Source organism: Panicum virgatum, chromosome 3N, assembly GCF_016808335.1.
Source record: "Panicum virgatum strain AP13 chromosome 3N, P.virgatum_v5, whole genome shotgun sequence".
Taxonomy (NCBI): Eukaryota; Viridiplantae; Streptophyta; class Magnoliopsida; order Poales; family Poaceae; genus Panicum; species Panicum virgatum.
In genome coordinates, this window is record NC_053147.1 from 68,202,238 (window position 1) to 68,221,995 (window position 19,758).

A 19,758-nucleotide genomic window follows, 5' to 3' on the forward strand; every position below is an offset into this window, starting at 1 on the left:
CACAAAGGCACACCTACATCCACGTTGTTGTAGCACTCACTAAGAGTATTGCTACTCGGCCACCAAGTCTCTTCCGTGAACACAATCACGGTCACCTTGGCCCCGGGTTCCACTAAGGAGCTTCTCCACAAAGGATGGGGGTCTCCACGTCCCCCGCACAAAGATGTCGTCGCCGCTCCACACCAAGTCGGAGGGTCGATGACGTTGCCGGCGAGCTTCACGCTCCAAGGTGCCGGTGCACCAAGCTCTTGTTTTGGTTCGCTAATGAACCACAACACAAATGCTTGAAGCCTTGCAACTCACTCACTAAGAGCTAATCCTTTACACAACACTTTCAAAGTGTGCTAAGGGCTAAGTATATGATCTTGATGCTTTTGTATGGCTTGGAGATGTTCTTGGGTGTGTGTGGGATGTCCAGCAACTCCAGCAAGCTTCAAATGGCTGGGGTGAGGCGTATATATAGGCCACCAAGTCTTGTAGCCGTTGCTCCAACGGTCAGCTGAAAATCTGCGTACCACCGGAAGAACCGATGCCTCTGGCAGGAGTAGCGTCGGTTCTTCCGGTCACTCATAAACCGAAGTAGCCGTTGAACTCCTGACAGCTGACGCAGTGACCACCGGTTGAACCGATGCAATGCACCGATGCCTCACCGGTTCAACCGGTGCATAAGGATCTTTTCCTGAGCGCTGACGTCATTACATCGATGGTATGCTCCGATGCACCGTCGGTTGAACCGGTGCTGAAGAAACTTCTTCTGGGTACTTGACATCGTCTCTGGAACATAGGACGCCCAATGCACCGATGCCCCTTTTTAACCCGTCGGTTCATCCGGTGCCCATAAGCTGACTTGGCTTCAATTTCCTTCTGTCATGGCGTCGGTTCTTCTCTTTCTCTTTGTCATGACTTGAACCTAAAAGCCTGAGAATGGTCATCTTAACAATCATATTAGTCCAAGTGTTGTGTTGTCATTCGATCACCAAAATCACTCGAAATGGCATAAAAAGTGTCATGTTCGTTACACGGTGGCCACAAGGTCTCCGGCGAAGCCCATGTTAACTTTTTTATTTTTGAGTTTTCATTTTTTGTTTTTGACAAAAATAAACGAGTGTGGTAAGGTAAATAGATAATCATAGCGTGGTTTCAAGAATATATCCAAAACAGAAGCTGGAGTTCAAATCTTAAAAAGAAGAAAAAATAAATGAAAAAAGTAAAAGAAAAGGATGAGAAAATCAAAAGAAAAAATAAAAGGAGAGAGAAAAAGAAAAAAGGGAAAGGCAATTTAGACATTTCACCGCTCAATCAACAGTGAAGCCATAGCTGGATCCACTTTGATCTTCTATTTAGCAAAAATAATCTTTCTCCCATGTTTCGAATCCCGCAGCAACGCGCGGGGTATCACCTAGTATATATGGCAAGAGAAACCAATTGGAGGACGGCAACTTCACCAATTGTAATCTTTCAAGAAAGCTACACCAATTGGTTTTTTATAAGATCCATCTTTATTTCACTCACTATTGTGGTTCTGGTGTATTCATTTGCTGGATATTAATTACTATATATACACTACTCGATGCTGATCATATTGTGTACGAGTATATCTTTCTGCACAAAAGGGATCAGCACATTCATGCACTACCGCAACCAATGTAATGGTCGTCTATATATGTTGGTGTCGCGCGCCCTGACCCTGAGATAACATAGCGCCTAGCTAGTTCCCACCAAAGTTTCTAGAATTTGGGAAACAACGCACCAAAGTTTTTTATTCAATTTCTGCAAAAGCACAACGAACTTAAGCTCGTTGTCTAACTAATAGTCCCTTGAAAAATCATGTGTTTGTGATATGAAGCTCATCCTAAAAGAAAGTAAAAAAAAAGGAGAAAAACGATTGTAATTAATCAGTTACAAGAGAGATGCACAAAAGGACCCTAATGTCCAAATAAATAGCATCAGTATAGAAACAAAGTCCAATTAATAGCATAAACCAAACCTAAAAAAAGAAGAAGAACAAAACAGCTGCTGCGGCAGATCGTGCTAATTCAATCATCCAATTAGGCAACTTGAGACCCCTTTTCTTTAGCAAGGAAGATACAGCGCTACGAATCACAAACCATGTACCAGAAAGGTTCAGAAATAAGATGATACCCCACAGTGGAAGCTGCAGCAGCCAGATCGGTGTTATCTTCCTTGACACCTGCAGCAGCGCTCATATTCTTCGGACAAGAATATGTACACATGCGTGAAGCATCATTTATAGAGGAATTTTTTTGAGAGGGAAGTTTATTTTAGGCAAAATAGGCGTTATGATCCCTCGTCTTCATTTCGAGGATCAAGTTGGCCCCTTAACTTTCAAAAAGGCCAATTTAATCCCTCAACTTTTATTTTTAGGTCAAATTCATCCCTATACTAATGTGATGCTCCATAATACCCTTGGCTATTTCCTCTCCTTCTCAATTTGCGAAAAGTCCTCTTTGCCCTTGGCTATTTCCTCTTCTCAATTTGCATGTTTAGCGGTGCTGCAGCACGTTAATCAAACATGCGCATGATGTTCTTATATGATCTAGACTAAATTATATACGAAAGGACACTTCAACAAATATGAGAGACAACAAGCCAACAGACAGAACAATGGATCTGTTGTGCCCTATTGTTGATTAATTACAACTATACAATAATGAATATTGAGTATGAGAACAAGGAGCTAAGGGTAAAAATAACTTTTTCACATCTATCTCATATTAGTAGGAAGAGTCACATCAGCATAAGAACAAGTTTGACACAAAAATAAAATTTGAGGGACCAACTTAACCCTCAGAGCAGAGATGAAGGACCAAAGTGCCTTATTTGCCAATCTTTTAGTAAGTTGGGTGTACAGATCAATTTTGTTGTGTCGTCAACCTTTTTTAAGGAAAAAGTCTACTTTTCCTCCCTCAACTATCGCAAAAGTTTGATTTTCGTCACTCAACTATAAAATCGGGAATAGAGTCTCCCCCAACTATCAAAACCGTTTGTTTTACCTCCATCAGCGGTTTTACAAGTAGTTTTATATTGTTTTTTCCATAGTTTTTTCTCCCTTCTCTCTTTTTTCACTCAATAGAGGTAGCAAACGTGGTTTAAAAAAAAGTGAAATTGGCATAGTGGTAGGGGAGAGTACAAAGAATCCAATTTTGCAAACTTTTGAGGTTTAAACATAAAGGAATTTGAAACTTCAAATTTTAAAGAAAGAAAGAATTCAAACCTCATTAAATTTTAAGGAGTCAAGATGAGCTCCGTATTTTACAAAATTTGAACTGTGTGACAGATATTAGAGCTATATCATTAGGGAATTTTTGTGAGTACATGTTCTATAGCAAAATTTGAAGTTTATTATGAAGGGTCAAATTTGAGCCAAATTTTATCCTTTTTATTTATTTTCACATAATTTAAAATCTACTCAAGAATTTTCATATATACAAATAAAATATGCAAATGTTTGAGTATATTTTAAATTATACGAAAATAAATAAAAAAGATCAAATTTGGCTCAAATTTGATCCTTCCTAAGAAGTTTAGAATTTTTGCTATAAAACCTATAGACACAAAAATTCCCTAATGATGCACCTCTAATATGTATCACACAGTTCAAATTTTACCATAGACGGAGCTCATGTTAATACTTTAATAAATTTAATGAAGTTTGAATTATTCCTTTCTTTAAAATTTTAAATTTCATCAACTTCAAAAAGTTGTGAAAATTGGAGTCTCTGTACTCTCTTCTACTGCTTGTAAAACCGCCGAGTGAGGTAAAACAAACTGTATTGATAGTTAGGGGAGACTAAATTTCTAATTTTATAGTTGAGCGAGGGAATCTAGATTTTTTTTTGTTTTTAGGATGTGTCGCCAACCACTTGGGGGCCCGAAACGAGAATATATAGTTCTCTCCGGCCCATAACTCCACTGCCGGTATCAAGCCCGGCCCACCGCACCCCACGGCGGCCCCATCAAAAGCGCGGGCTGCAGCCAAAATTTGGCTCCCTCGGTCGCGGGGTGGGTTTTCCTCCCAAAAATTTCGGCTCGGTGGGCGTCCCCCTGCCTGCGTCTGCTCCAACGCGCACTCCACCAGGCCAGGCACGGGGGGCGTTTTCCCCGCCGCCCCGCCTCGCCCCAACCAAGCAAGCAGGCGGGCGCGTCTCCGCCTTTTCAAATCCCGCCTTCCCAATCCCAATCCCCCCCCCCCCCCCCCCCCTCCTCTCCTCTCTCTTCCCTCGCCACCACCTAATCCCTCCCGTCCCCGCCGCTCGCCCCCGCTTCCGGAAGCTTCCAGAACGTCTCCGGGGCGACGGACGGGCCGCGCGGGGCTGCTTCCGGAACCTTCCGCCGCCCCGCCCTGCGGTCAGGTAACTCAGCGCCGTCCCTGGGCCTCGTCGTCCCCTGCTCCCCGTCGCCGTCGCCATCGCCGGCCCCGATCCGCCGCGCCTCCGCACCCCCGCCCCAGCGCCCGCCGCTCCGCCTCCTCCACCCATCCCGCCGCCGCCGCTTCGTCGTCCCACTGTAGCAGCCCCCCAAACCCTAGCTACTTCACTCCCGCTGCCGCCGCCGGCGGCCGTCGAGCCCCGCCCCGCCCGCACGGCCGCACCGTGGCCGTTGTGCCGGGACTGTCCCCACCATTGCCGGTGAATGCGGCAATGCGCCGCCATCCCTTCCCCGCGGCACAACATAAAACATTGTTTTGAGGAGCCTTGATTTGGGACTTTAGCGTATTCGCGTGGTTTAGGGGTCAGATCCGATGCTCCTGCCATTCTATGCCATGCTCCCCGAAAAAAAAAACATACATTGGTGTTGGGTTCATGATCTGTAATAAGCTCGTTCAGGACAAGCCAAATATGTGCAGTAGCAAGCAGATGATAAACAGCAAGCGAGTGATATCTGAGTTTATGTTTTTGCTCTGTGGTGGTGTAGGTCGAGGGAGCGGGCAGTAGGGGGCAGCGGAGGAGGAAGCGGAGGGGGAGATGCGGAGGTAGAGGATTGATTGGATGCTGCTACGATGGCGCAAGCTGCCGTCGAGTCTGCGCAAGCGGGGGTTGCAAGGATGAAGAGGAAGACACCCTCTGAATTGAGAGTAATGCCTTGCTCCACTTGATCTTTTATGCTCACCGATGCAGGATCTATTCTCCCTAGGAATGCACAATAGGATGAAATGCTTGCTAAAACATTAAAGCTATTTCAAGAGATCTCCAAACAGATTTGCCATGACACAATATTTAAGTCGTTCATGACATGTGACACCTGCCAATAGTACATGGGAGTGAAAACGTAAAAAAAATGCACTGTTTAATTCCAATTGACCACTTTAGTCCATATCCTTGTTGCATTGCTTTGCTTTCTGAGGTATTACTCCAATCTTAATAGATTATGCTTTGTAATTTTCTCATTGGCCTTGTTCAAAGATCTAGTGTGGAAGCACATAACAGCAGTGCATAACATTAAATGTTCTTCTTTCATTGTTTTTTTTGAAGAACTGAAGAAAATTAAAACTAGACCAACCTAGGAAGAACTAGGTGGCTTTATATTAAGAAGAAAATAGGCACCCAAATTTGCCTTGATGAGTACTCCAACCTGGGTGATCTAGGTTTACATTCACACCGTGTACAAACCCTCATCCAACTGAGCTACGCTCAGCTACCTAGAACTGAAGAACAATGTTATTTTCCCACTTTGTTATATAGCTGGCTTAATGAAAATCTGACTGGATTATCACTTTTTTGAGAACCATGATGGACATAGGAGATATGGAGAATTCATCATGCGTGTCCATGACACTTGTTTTTTTGTTGTCATATTTGAATTGTTCATCGCTAGGGTTTGTTGAGGATGCTCTCAGAAACTACTGGAACACATCCTGATGTAGCACTGTATGTCATGGAGTTATTTATGAATAGTGAAAATATCCACATTCCTGTTGTAAGCATCATACAAACATAGGTGCACAGTAATACTAAGAGATTTCACATTGTATTCCAAGCATATTATTGTACAAAGTGCAGATAAACACTGAAAGTGTTTCAATAATTATTTGTTGCAGGGTGAGCAACTGAAGCGGCGTACCTCCGAAAAGCTTGCAAATGATCAGTTAACTTCTGCCGCATTTGATAGGTAGCTTTCTTAACCTTGTTATGTTCCTGAGTTCCAATTATTATCCTGTTCTTTTTTGTGACCAAGTTGACTAATAGCTTGTGTTATATAGGTCAACCAATGGACTTCGGAACACAGAACAACAAAAGATATCCAAATACATTAGCACACGTGTTACAGAGGTCTTCCCTGTGAGAAAAGCAAGAAACCTTGGGAAGGAAAACTGTAAGGTTAGAATTTGACATGCTTTTCATTTACATGGACTAATTAATGCTCAATCAGTCTTTTAGCACCAATGTTGGTTAGTTGGTTCATTGGTTTGATTCTACATGTAAAATATCCTGCAGGATGTCTTGCAGAGTAATGAGAAGATTTGTAAGACTATCGATGCTACAACGGTTTCAAATTTTGCATTGTCTTCACTTACATGGTAATGGTCTGACTGCAGAACTTTGGGTGCATACTTTTCACTATAACATTTAAGCTCTTATTTGGCTTCTTTACCATAATTCAGTGGCAATGGTGACTCAGCTAAGTTGGATTCTTCTGTTCCATCAACAACGGAGGCAGTGAAGCCAGGTTTCAAGAAAGTTGAGAAATGTAGTGAAAATGCTCTGCGCAGTGTATCAGAGCTTCACGTCGGTGATGAGAAGCAGACTAGTTCTAACAAATTTGATATGGTAATAATCGTTCATCTATTACAGTTTAGTATATGTTATCATTTCAGCTAATATTTGTACCACATAATGTTAGGAAAAAGTACTTAAAGGATTTGGAGCTCGTGATGCTTCTGTGGCTTCTGGGCTCAGCAACCTTAATGTACAAGTTGGTGATGCTGCGATGAAGTCTTCAGATATGTGCCCTTCTAAGATCACCATTCCAGGGAAAAGAGCTCCTTTGGATTTTACCTTAAAGACTAGTTTGCAGTTTGTTTCATCATCATCTGTGAAATGGTGGGTGTGCATTAGCTTCTCTTGCATTTCTCTTTTGTATTCTGATTTTTTCAATTAGAAATCATACTCCTAAGAAGTATCACGTGTCTATTTTGCTTCAACCTTTAACCTCATTTGGAATTACAACAACAACATAGCCTTTTTTCTCAAGCAAGTTGGGATAGGCTAGAGATGAAACCCGAAAGAAATAAGTTCAAGATTCAGGCACATTGATAGTTAGTCTCCAAGCGCTCATATCCAAAGCTATCTCTTTAGAGATATTCCAATCCTTAAGGTCTTTCTTAACCGACTCATCCATCTATCCATGATCTCCTCATCCTTCACTAGCAGTCGATCTATCCCATCTTTAATGCATTTGATTTGGTTGATGTCCCTTGTCTTCTGCTCGCGGATCCTAGCCATCCTATAAATGTCCTTCTCCCCTTCTTTCGTGTCTAGCCGCTGATACAAGTCATCATACGTCTTACCCTTTGTTACACTCACAGCTCGCTTTGCAACCCTCTTCGCTAATTTATAGCCCTCGATGTTGGCTGCACTCTTGTCAGGTGGAGGCGTTTGAAACACTCCTTCTCCTTAATAGCCCTTTGCACCTCGTCGTTCCACCACCAGGTGTCTTTTCCCTCCTGTTTGCCTCCTCTACTCACGCCAAACACCTCTGAGGCCACCTTCCGAACACATGTTGCCATCTTTAGCCACATGTCATCTGCGTCTTCTCCTTCTTCCTAAGGCCCCTCACCTAGCATCCTTTCCTTAAACGCTTGTGTCGCTTCTCCTCTAAGCTTCCACCACTTTGTTCTCGCAATCTTGGCACGTTTGTCCCGGTGGACACGTACCCGAAGATAAAAGTCCGCCACCACAAGCTTGTGTTGAGGGACAACACACTCCTCAGGTATCACCTTACAATCTAAGCAATCACGTCTATCCTCCCTCCTAGCAAGGATAAAGTCGATCTGGCTCGAGTGTTGTCCACTACGAAACGTCACAAGATGGGATTCCCTCTTCTTAAACACGGTATTCGCTATCAACAAGTCGTAGGCTAACGCGAAGTTCAACACATCCTCCCCCTCTTGACTCCTGCTACCATACCCAAAACCCCCGTGCACTCGCTCGAACCTTACATTAGTCGCACCCACATGGCCGTTGAGATCTCCTCCTATGAAGAGTTTCTCGCTGGTAGGCACGGTACTAACCATGCTATCTAGATTTTCCCAGAACTGCATCTTGGTGCTCTCACTAAGGCCTACCTGAGGGGGCATAGGCACTGATTACATTTAAAACCGAATCTCCAACTACCAACCGGATTAGGATAATCCAGTCGCCTTGCCTTCTAACCTCTACGACTCCATCCTTAAAGCTCCTATCAATCAAGATGCCTACACCATTCTTACCCGGAGTTGCTCCTGTGTACCAAAGCTTGAAGCCAGTATCCTCAACCTCTTTCGCCTTCTGGCCCTTCCATTTAGTCTCCTAAACGCATAGAATATTTACACACCTCCTAATTGCTGCATCAACTAGCTCTCGCAACTTACCTAACGGACCCTACGTTCCAACTACCTATACGAATCCTAGTTGGCTCGGCTAGCTTCCTTACCCTTCGCACCCGTTGAGGGAAGTGCGAAGACCCTTGCTCATTTTTCACTACACCCGGGCGTAGGTGTAGCGCGCCATTCAGGTGACGACCCGACCCTTGCTCACTTATCATCGTACCCAGGTCACGATATGACTCGCCCTTGGGGGGATGGCGACCCGGTCTTTGTCCATTTATCACCACACCCGGGTTCCGATGTAGCGCGTCGCTAAGAGGGTTACGCCCCAACGAGTTTCTTGTGGGTTTCAAATCCATTAGAGTGGCTATTTTTTTATGCTGGTTTGCCAAAACCTAACGCAACCCTCCTCCTTTACCCGGGCTTGGGACCGGCTATGCTGAGACGACTCAGGAGAGAGAGAGTCTTCCAGTCAGCATAGGCGGGCAACCTCATTTGGAATTCTGAAAATTATATTTGATAAATTATAACATGGCAATTATAACATCTTCAGATTCTGTACTGACCTGCAAAATACTATCAAACAACTCCTATGCTTGTAACAGGTGTCACAAGCTGAATACAAGTTTTGGCAGGAGCAGCATCACTGAAGCCATTGGTCAGAGCTGTCTTCGTGGGTGTCAAAATTTAGAGTGTCCAAAGCCTGAGAGCAAGAAGGAATTCTTGTTCTCAAAGGCACTACAATCATGGGTATATCCACAATCTTTGTTGCCTTCGTCCATCATATCTGTAATGCTCTCATCAACTGCACGAGGAGGTAATCACAACACCAGAATTGCTCCTTATTCTTTTCTCGAACACAATTCCATACGAGTGATTTACTCTCTGGCCTTGTAGAAAACGACTTTCTTCTCAAAAGACATCAGGACTGGGAAGATTCGTTTCAGAATCTTTACTACATGCTACGGAAGAATATGCTGAATATATTCTATGGTACCTTCTTACTCCACATAACTCATATTGCTTAATATTCCACTATGTATGTATGCCTATATGCACAGAAAAGTAGTGACATTTTCCTTTTGTAACAAAAACAGTAGCTCATTATAGTTCATGCAAAAACTATAACCTATCTGCTTTGTGTTTTCTTTGCTGGAAACTCGTTACATGCTGGGAAGTTGGATTTCTACTTAATTCTGTAAAAATATGTACTGATACATTTTGCTCAAGGTCAGCTCCATCTGCAATTCCATTTTGTGTGCTTTAGTAGTTATGAATGAATTTTATTGTTCTATTAGACAAGTAATTCAGTCTAACCTCATCAACCATTCTGAGCATCACTTTCTCATCACAGTTTATACGACACAATTTGTTGCTCTCTTCATTGGTGGAAGCCATTTGGAGAAAATACAGCCCTGTAATGCCTACTTGTCGCAATCTACCCGTGGCCTACGCTCATTACTGCGGAAACATGTAAGTTGTTTATTCTGATTTTAGTATCCACATGAGTGATTCCCTATGTTTTGCTTTTTGGGCATATGACTACCACACTTTGTAGTTGCTGATCAGCAATGCCACTGTATGTTTTTGCTAGAAAAAAATGTGCTTGTATGAAACTAGATACCTCTGGCTGTTTTTATCAATAGATATCTATTTTAATTGAAATCATTTGTCTACCATTGCTTGGTATAAAAACTGTGCTTGAATGAAGTAGATAACTCTGTTTTTATCAATAGATATCTATTTTAATTGTAGTCATTTGTCTACCACTGCTCGGAATTGAAAATGTGTTTGAATGAAGTAGATACCTCTGGCTGTTTTATTGATAGATACCTATGTTTGTTAGTAAAGTTATTTATCTACCGTTGCTTGGTATATGATGGGATCAGGATCATGGGACTGGAACATTTGCTCCAGATATTGGTCTTTGTTAAGCTTGTTTTTGAGCTTTGTACCATGTTTGTCATTGTAATAGTATGACCTTGCTTGTTGCAGGGTGTTTGCTTTTCCATGCCTCTTTGCAACACTGAAGTAGAGCAGGCTACTGAAGATGACCTGATCGAACTCTCAGAAATCCAAAGGCGCAATCTTGGCCAGGTTTGTTTTCCTTCCAATTTGTATTTGAGAAAAAAATATTTTCCTTCCAATTTCGCCTGGTTTGCTGTAATCAATATGCAGAAGAACTAACTATTCGAAAACCAACATCATTTTACTTGCAGGCACTCCATTTAGATGCTCTATCCGATGTGGACAACAGCACACAATCATTACTTATGTTTACTGGCAATGAGAGTGTTCATGGTTTATATGACATTCTGTTGAACTACAAGTAGGGTGACTCACAATTCCCTTATCCCATTCTTGTTTTGATTAAGTTCTGTTACTTAATCTGATATTGTGGTTCTTCAGGTCCTTGCTGAATTCTTTATCTGCTGTGGATGTCCCAGTCTTGTATTCACCACAGCCATTTCAAAATGGCTGCCTACATATTCCAGAGGTTGCCTCATATCTGTAGTCTTGTTTTTTCTTCTTTTCTTTTGAGGTCATTTTAATACAAGATAAGTTACTTCAATTGCTTTCTGATAAAAAGAACCTTTTAAATTTGCTTGACAATTACATTGTAGATGCATACTGTTTCATGCAGAAGCCTTATTGCTTTGACGTGTACCTGAATAAGAATCAGCCACGTGTATTTTACTGTTTAAATTTCTGAGCAGTCAGCTTTGACATGGCTAGTTGTTTTAAGTCAGCATTGCGTAATTGTGAAATCATATCATCTGTACCTATATATGTTGCAGGTGAAATGCAGGGAGATGAGGCGAGCAGACATGGGGCTGCTCTCTTCCGGTGGGTTTGATGCAGAACCAGGCTCAGCATTTGCCTCAACGGCTGGCAATATCTGCTACAGCATGGAAATAAAGGACCCGATCCTCCCGCCCTGGGTCGTCTCCGGAGTCTGCGCTGCGATGAGCTCGGATGCAAGGAGCTTTGATTTAACGTGAGCACAAACCTTGAATCCATGGTCGCTTGTTCCCCTCATGTCACATGCTAAGCTTTACCATTTTTCTTCTCCTGCAGGATCGCTACGGAGCCATCATCCATGGGCTTGAACGCTGCCCTCAAGTCCGTGACCACAGCTCCTCAACCCAAGACGGCACCTCCCACTGACGGTGGCGCACCTGTGGGTGGCATACCCGATGCGATCCTTGTCCCCTCCTTGCACTCCGCCTTGCTTCGGCGGCTCAGCTACAAAGACGGCGAGTACGTAGCCTACACAACTGTGTGAGCTCGAGCTCCGACAGCTGCAGCGCCCTGGAGCATTGTGATTGCAGGAATGGAGGGCGGCTCTTATGGGCGAACTGCAACTGCTTTTGTTGTCCGGTGGGAGAAGGCTGCTGCCGTCTTGCCCAGACAGGCTCCATGTCTCGGTATGCAGAAATCCTGCATTTTTCAGGGCTGCTTGTGTATCATGAGCAGGGTCTTTGTAATTTTGGAGGCTGTGTACGCGGTCACACAGGCTGTCACGTACGCTTGTATGGCAGTAGTAACTTATGAGGTCTGGTTCTTGGGGGAAAAGAACAGTTGTTGCATGCATCAGTGTCCGCCTGTGCTTGGTACCTCTCTTGTTTATATGTTACTTTTTTTTACTTGATTTCCACTGGCTTAAAACTCGACAATGAGAGTCCTCTTGTTGCTGTAAACTATGTTTTTATTGTTGGTGTAGTTTGTATGGATCGGAAGTTCAGTCCTAATTGGAAGGGTCAAGCGGACAAGCCTGGCGTTTGTTTGGTTGAACTACTTTTGATGCGAGACGCTGGAGCAGTAATGTACTACTAGTGGGGAGTTTGGACTGGGAGGTGTGGGAGGAATAGCTTCTGCCCTTGCTGTGTGCTGTGGACCTGTGATTCCATCTCTGTGCTGCCAAGTGCCTAGTTTACTTGCTGGACGCTCCATGCGTTGCAGCATCAGCCGGACCGGGGCAGGTACATTCTGTGTGCATGATCAACGCGCGAAAGGAATGCTGATGATCTCAGGCAGGGTGCCATACATCTTTGTTTTGGAAAAAAGGCAGGGCGCCCCGTTCTCAGAAACGGAGACCAGTCTGATCTTTCTTTTTTTTGAAGTAACCTACTTTACAACAGCTCTTTCTCTCTTTTTTTTTTGGAACCAGATCCATTTGCCGCCATTTCCCAGTCAATTTCGGTATCACCAGAAATGCGTGCGAAAAATAAAATTTACAAAACCACCACCAGCCAGCCGGTTGGTTCTCTCCCAGTCAAAGGCAGTCGGTTGCGTCTCTTGTCGCCACTCCAGGGATCAGACAGGGAGGCGGATCAACTTCGAGTGGAGTGGCTGTTGCGTGATCATGCAACAGGTGATTAGCACCATCCCCGAGGCCGAAGCCCCCTCCTGCCGTTGCCGCAACGCGACGAGCGCCCGGAACAGCAAAAGCAGCTGCCACCTGCCATGCCCCTCCGCTTCTCCTCCTTTTTTGATTTCTCCTTCCCCTCCAGGCTCCAGGCTCTGCTTCGCGCAAAAGCTGTGTCCTTTCTCGCTCTCTCCCCATCCCCGCTCCCGTCCCCTCCTCGGCTCTCCTCTCCGCTCGTGACTGCTCCGCCTCGCGTCGCCGCGCCATGAGCACCTGCGGTGGCGGCGGGGGCATCATCCCCGCGTCGCGCTTCCTGCGCCGCCGCGCCGCCGTCCGGGACCTGGGCCGCGACGCGGCCGCCGACGCCGAGGCCGACGCCTTCTAGGCCGCCGCGCCCCGCCTCTACGACTTCTCCCAGCAGCAGCAGCCGGAGGAGCAGGTGCCGTCGGCCCCGGCCGCGCGGCGCTCGGCTTCGCCGGAGCCGTGCAGCCCGTGCCTCCTCGACCTTGAGCCGCCGTCGCCCCCCGCCGCGCGGCGCTCGCCTTCTTCGGGCGGCACCGGCCTGCTCCTCGCCCTGCAGCGCACCTGCGTGGGCTGGGGCGCCACGAGGCGCGTCGAGTACCCCAGCCGCCACCGCCCGGCCTCGCCGGCCGCTCCTGGCGCTGGCACGGCCGCCGTCGAGGGGACGGGTCGCCGGAGAGCGCCGGCTCGGAGCGGGGACGAGGACCAGGAGAGCATCAGCGGCGGTGCCAAGAAGAGGAAGTGGCTGGAGGCGGCGGCGGCGGTGCAAGAGAGCGGCTGCGAGGACAAGCCCGTGGTGGCCAAGAAGGGGAAGTCGAGGTCCAGGAACAGGAGGAAGGCGTGGTGGAGTACCCTGCGCCGGCGCCGCGGCGCCGCCAGGCGCGCCAAGAAGGCCCCGCGGGTCGTGAAGGAGGAGCAGGAGGAGGAGGAAGAGGTGGACGAGGAAGAGAGCAGCCGAGACGTCAAGCCCGCGGTGGTGGAGGCGGGGAAGTCGACGAGGAGGAGCAGGAAGAGGGTAGGGTCGAGTGCCCGTGGACGTCATCCCGGCGCCGCCAAGCGCGCCAAGAAGACCCTCCTCAACAACTGCTCCTCAAGGAGGAGAAGGTGGAGGAGGCGGAGTTGGAGGAGAAGGTGGCGGAGAGCAAGCCCGCCGCTTCTGCTCCGGCTCCCGAGCCCAGCTCGCCGCGCGGCAAGGTCGATCGCTGGTTGGCCCGGCGGTACGCGGCGGGCGAGGCTACGCTGCTGGACATCCTGCGCGCGCGCGGCGCCAGCGCCGGCAAGCCCGCGCCGCGCGCCGAGGTGCGGGCGCAGGCGCGCCGCCACATCGGCGACACCGGCCTCCTCGACCACCTCCTCCGCCACATCTCCGACAAGGTCCTGGCCGGCAGCGGCGAGCGGGTGCGCCGCCGGTACAGCCCAGCCGGTGGCTTGGAGTACTGGCTCCAGCCGGCCGAGCTGGCGGCCACGCGGCGGGAGGCCGGCGTGGATGACCCGTTCTGGGTGCCGCCGCCTGGGTGGAAGCCCGGTAACCCCGTGTCGCCGGAGGCCCGCGCGCTCAAGGTGCAGAAGCAGGTGGAGGAGCTCGCCGGGGAGCTTGACGTCGTAAAACGGTCTCCTTTCTCTTCTATTTCTTCTTCTTCCCTCTCGTCTCTTCTATTGCAGCATCTTCTTCTTGCAGTACTCTATTAGATTCTTGAATACAGGTGGCAATACTAATTTTATGCTGAGATTGACTTGTGATTTCTATGAACTAAAGGCAAATGAAGCAGCTCGATCCCAATCTGGTGCAAGTGAGCAAGGAAGCCTACATCTCATGGAAGGTGATCATACATCAAACCTTGATCTGAATCTCATTCCTGTCTCAGTTTGTCCAACTTTCTAGTCAACTTCTAGTGCAAAACATAAAATGGGATATCCATTTGTGACACTCTCTCACATAGTTTGTGCATTTGCTAAGCACTTGTAAGCTGTAATGCTGTGCATATATCTGGTTCTGGTAGAATGTTATTGTTTGGTTTGGATTTTGTTGGCTACATTTGTACTCTGCATAAAAGAATGGCAGACCAGAAGTATGTTTTGCTTGGCATTGGTCCACTTGTAACTCTGTCACCTCTCTGAAGTTCTGAAAGGCACTACACTGACATGAACTTGCATCAGACTAACATATATGTGCCTTACTTCTCGCATTGTTTCATTGGCTTAAAGAGGATGGATGTCTGGAGAGATGACCTTTTTAATCTCAATACGGCACATACACTGGAACATTACCATAAAAAAAACACTGGAACATTACTTATGCTTTGGTAGCATTAAGCTGCATATATGTTTCCATTAGTTTTGGAAGAACATGAAGAATTCACACTAACTTGAAATATCTGCCGTGCAACATGCCTTCGTGTGAATCTCGTTCCTGTCTTACATTGTTTATATCTGTTGCAATCTGTAGGGCAGCACTTATGAGATATGCATGTGTGAAACTCTCTGACTTGTAGTTATGGTGTGCAGATGTCTTGTTCTTGGTTGATGTTGTGGTTTTCATGAGTAGCAAAATCTTGATTTGAATTTTGTGAGGTACATTGTGTTGTGCACGAAAAAAATTGGCGCAGCAGCAGGACCAGATTTTGCTTTGCAGTATTTCATTTTCTAACTCTTTTTTTTTTCTGAATTCACTGCATGAACATGTAGTATACTTAATATGTGTTTTGCTTCTCATTGATTCTGCAATCCCCTTTTGATCAGCAATCCTGCATTTACACTGGAAGCTCACTTGCACAAAGATAGTACTGATATGCAATTCTGTTTCCATAGTAGTTGAAGAACTTGGATAATGGAAATATGGAATGTCCATATTTTTCTGTTCAGTGTAGCATTTATAGGTAGCTACCCTTCTTGGAGTACATATGTTCAGGAATCATGATGATTTGCAGGGGTACGACTGTATGGTGAAGGCCAATGGCAAGCTGGAAAAGGAGGTGCTGTCCTTGGAGGTATGCTTTTACCCTTCTTCCTAAGTTTAATCTGATTTGATGCAATGTTATCTCTCTGATCCTAGCATACCCCTCTCCTTGCTTGGGACTAAATGCTTTGTTATTTTTATTGTATCCATAATTTGCTAGCTTAATTTGGTCATTGTCATGATTTGCTGTGGGATTTCTTTTTCAGGAGAAGTATGAGAATGTGACACAGGAGAATGGTGAGCTGAAAGAGCTGCTGCTGCTGCTGAAGGTAGAGCACGACATTCAATCAATCTTCACACAATTTGTGCCTCATCAAATTAATGCATGATGTTATGTGTTTGATAGTGCTACCTTCTTATATATATATATATATATATATATATATATATATATATATATATATATATCTTCTCATAACATTTGGTCTCTGTATAAAAATAAGTGTTGGTATGAAATTCTGGATCTGTTTTCCAGGACAAGTATGAGACTGTGCTTGAGAAGAATGACAAACTGGAGGAGCAGATGGTTGCCTTGTCCACTTCTTTCCAGTCCATGAAGGTACACTCACTATTTACTGCGGAGGACCTTTAGATTTAACAGATTCCTGCTCTGTAATTTCTTGATTTTGCCACACCTTGTGATGTGCCTGACTGCATATTTAGCAGTTGTAGTCTGTAATCTACTGATGAAACATTGCTTGATGCATTGGACTATATGTGTGCAGGAAGACTTGCTCCTGCAGAGAATTGGAGAACAACCCATGCTGATGCTAGCGCAAGAGCCTTGGGATGCTGACAAGCAAGAAGCCAGTGCCGGCAATGCTGCTGCCGGTTCAGGCAACCAGCTGGTGGATGCTGACGCCGTCGATGGCAGCTTCAGCAGCAATGGTGGCACCTCTGGTAGCACGAAGAGGGCGTTGAGGAGGTGCAGCGTGCGCATGCGCAGGAGAGATGGGATGTTGCAGTGGCCAACGGCTGCATCTGATGGCACGACCAGCAGCCCCAGCGAGCTTCCAGAGCCGCTAACACCCGGCGTCGATTTGGTCATCACCGATTTCAACGCGGTGATCAACAGCCTCGCGCCACCATCCATGGAGGAGTACATGATGGCTGAGGCCTCCCAACATCAACGTCCGCGTCGTCCACCAGCACCTCTCCCAAGCTCCCGCTCCTCTCCGCCCCAGCCTCACCGGTCCAGGTCCAGCCACTGCAATCAACAACCGTGACCATGGCAGACCAGCAAGCGGTGCAGCCATACTCTGGTGACTTCAACCTGCAGCTCCGGCACAAGGTGAGCAGCTACTTCCCCTGATTCCTGTTGAAAATCCACTTTTTGATCGTCTCCATCAAGCGACAGTAGCACACAATTGATCATGAAGACGACTGACCAGTGCTACTGCCACAGGACACGTCATCTTCGTCACCACGGCCATGCGGTGCCAAGGCGCTGAAGCTCGACGCCGGTGCTGGAGTCGGCAGCGTGGGCACCGAGCTGGCCCTGGCGACCCCCACTTACTGATCCAGCCAACGTTGAGAAGCACCAACGAATGAACAGATCTTTCCACTGAAGTTTTGCCTCACCACCATTAACTAGCAGTAACTCACCTCAGAACATAGCTCACAGGTCCACAGGATAGCTGAAGAAAGACAGAACACCAGAGAAGATAGATTGCCTTTTACCTTGCTTAGGCAATGCACTTAGCTGATTTTCTCCGTTAATTACCTGTAGTTATCGCTATTGTCAGTTTCGAACTTGATTGCCGATGGCTTTGCTTACAGTTGAGCACCACCATGCTGCTGGTGCTGCTGCTTTAATACCTAGTTTGTACTTATGCCAGCCAGGATAAATGATCTTCTACTCTGTTTTAAGTCAAATTGCCGCTAGGAGCCAAGTTTCATTCATGTGTTGTCGTTGATCTTGTGATAAATTGTACGCTCTTTGTTGATTTCCATATGCTGATATATGCAAGATAGCATGAGCCAGTCTTGTTACTGGTTGATTGCTTCTGGGGACATGCACATGAACCAATGCAGGTCCAGCATTACGTCAAACAGCTTGCTCTCGCGCGCGGGGGCGCGGCCAATCCAGCCTTCCGCGGCCCAACCCCGTTACCCGTGGAGCGTGACGGGTGAGGGAGCCCCTGAGCAGCTGCGCGGAAGAGGGCCTCCGCACGAAGCATGCCGCGACATTGACGTGGACGGGCAGGCTGACCATGATGGCGTCGGCGAGGACGGCGACCACGGTGCGCGCGGGCGCTGGAGAGGCTGTCCCTGGCAGGACGGACGCGTCTCTTCGTGGCGACAACAGGTGCTTCCCGGCGGTGCCGCGGAGGCGGAGGAGCGAGGGCAGCGGTGGATAGAGGAGAGGGACGAGTCACCGGCGCCGGCAAGGGAGGACGCCGGTGCGCAGCGCCGGGGACCTCGAACCGTTCAGCGCATGGACGCTTCGCACAATTGCATGGGCTGCGCAGTAATCATTGTCATGTATTTTTGAATATCAATCAAGGAATTGGTGAGGTTATAGTCATAACAGCAGGTCCATAATAACCTGCAACTATATATAATACTGCATACAATGTCAAAGGGGCTACTTATCACCTCCCGAAAAAAAATAGTTTTAGCCTTTTAGGGCAGTCCCAATGGAAAAAACTAATCACTCTGTTCGTTAGGCTAGAGTTGGAGCTGGTGGCTGGAGTAGTGTGAGAAAAATACTGTTGGCTGGTTGGTGACTGGAAGCTGGTGCTGAAGCAATGTGAGAGAAAAACACTTGGTCTGGAGGCTGCCGAACAGAGTGAATGTAGTTTCTATAGCATTGGACTGTGTGCAAAGAAAGCAAAATTTTCTCCAGTGTCTAGGATAAAATCTGGCCAATCATTCACCGTGTGCTTCACTTCAATCTCTAGATTCTCTGTGCGTATTCTTTCTGTTGCCTTGCTATGCTCCTCGCACTCGTGGGGATTCTCTTCTCTTCATTTGGAACTGGAACTAACGAGCTGAAGCAAGCAAGCAACGCCGAAGCAACATTGGCTGCGACGCAAGCAACCAGCAAGCTAAAGCAAGAAATCAAGCAACACTGAAGCAAGCCAGCAACATCGGCGGCGGCGCCGGGCGGCCGCTCCCGGGCTCATGAGGCCTGGGCCCTTCGGAGACGACGTCGCGAGGCTGGCCGGCACTGAAGCCATAGCCAGCGTCCAGCGACCTCCCTATCAGGCGTAGTCCCAAGCCAGGCCCCGGCGAGGCTTTGTGGGCGACGCACGGCCGGTGCGCGAGGTCCGGCGTCGACGAGGTCCCGCGGCGGGCCAGCGAGTTTTCGCGAGCTATGCGTGGCTAGCACGCGAGGTACGACGGCGGCGAGGTCCAACGACGGGTCCAGCGAGGCCTCGCGTGCGACGCGCGAGGTCCGGCTATGGCGAGGCTAGCGAGGTCAGGCCGCGGTGATGTCCCCGCGCGCGGACGGAGGGAACAGAAGACAAGCAGGGATGCATGAGGGAAATTGGCGGCGTCGGCACATGGGATCTGGGCGAGAGGTTGAAGAAACCAGCGGAGTCTCCCATCACTGGTTCCGTCGTTTCCTGCTGCATCGGTACAAGAGTCGACTCGGTTTCGTTCGAAGGAAACGATTTCTTGGTTTTTTCTTCTCTCTCCATAATAAATCTACTGCCACGTTATCAAATTGCTGAGTTGTCAATGTAATTAAAATAGATAGAAACTATCATAAATGTTCCATTGGAACTGCCCTTACTCACTCAACTCGAGATAGATAAATGAAACCAAAGTGCAAATTCAACACAAGTGGGTTTGGTCTCCCTGCCATTAGCATCCAGGCAGATCCAGATATGGCACAAACGGCTCACAGGACACTTGTTC

At 47.2% G+C, this 19,758-nt stretch overlaps 2 protein-coding genes across 2 annotated transcripts; both read left to right on the forward strand.

Moving 5' to 3' along the window:
- Positions 1 to 4,207: 4,207 nt before the first annotated feature.
- On the forward strand, positions 4,208 to 12,318 carry LOC120666997 (protein downstream neighbor of Son-like). The gene is made up of 15 exons (XM_039947005.1): positions 4,208 to 4,373; positions 4,936 to 5,095; positions 6,059 to 6,129; positions 6,221 to 6,338; positions 6,456 to 6,538; positions 6,623 to 6,788; positions 6,862 to 7,061; positions 9,151 to 9,362; positions 9,443 to 9,538; positions 9,900 to 10,018; positions 10,541 to 10,642; positions 10,765 to 10,874; positions 10,955 to 11,042; positions 11,344 to 11,543; positions 11,624 to 12,318. The coding sequence occupies exons 2-15, from the start codon at positions 5,021 to 5,023 to the stop codon at positions 11,829 to 11,831; spliced, it is 1,848 nt and encodes a 615-aa protein (XP_039802939.1). The 5' UTR covers positions 4,208 to 4,373; positions 4,936 to 5,020; the 3' UTR covers positions 11,832 to 12,318.
- On the forward strand, positions 11,880 to 17,793 carry LOC120668071 (protein AMEIOTIC 1 homolog). Its single transcript, XM_039948021.1, has 8 exons — positions 11,880 to 11,973; positions 13,426 to 14,545; positions 14,692 to 14,755; positions 15,863 to 15,922; positions 16,098 to 16,160; positions 16,367 to 16,450; positions 16,617 to 17,182; positions 17,297 to 17,793. Exons 1-7 carry the CDS (start codon positions 11,880 to 11,882, stop codon positions 17,115 to 17,117), a joined length of 1,986 nt encoding a protein of 661 aa, XP_039803955.1. The 3' UTR covers positions 17,118 to 17,182; positions 17,297 to 17,793.
- The last annotated feature ends 1,965 nt before the right edge of the window (positions 17,794 to 19,758 follow it).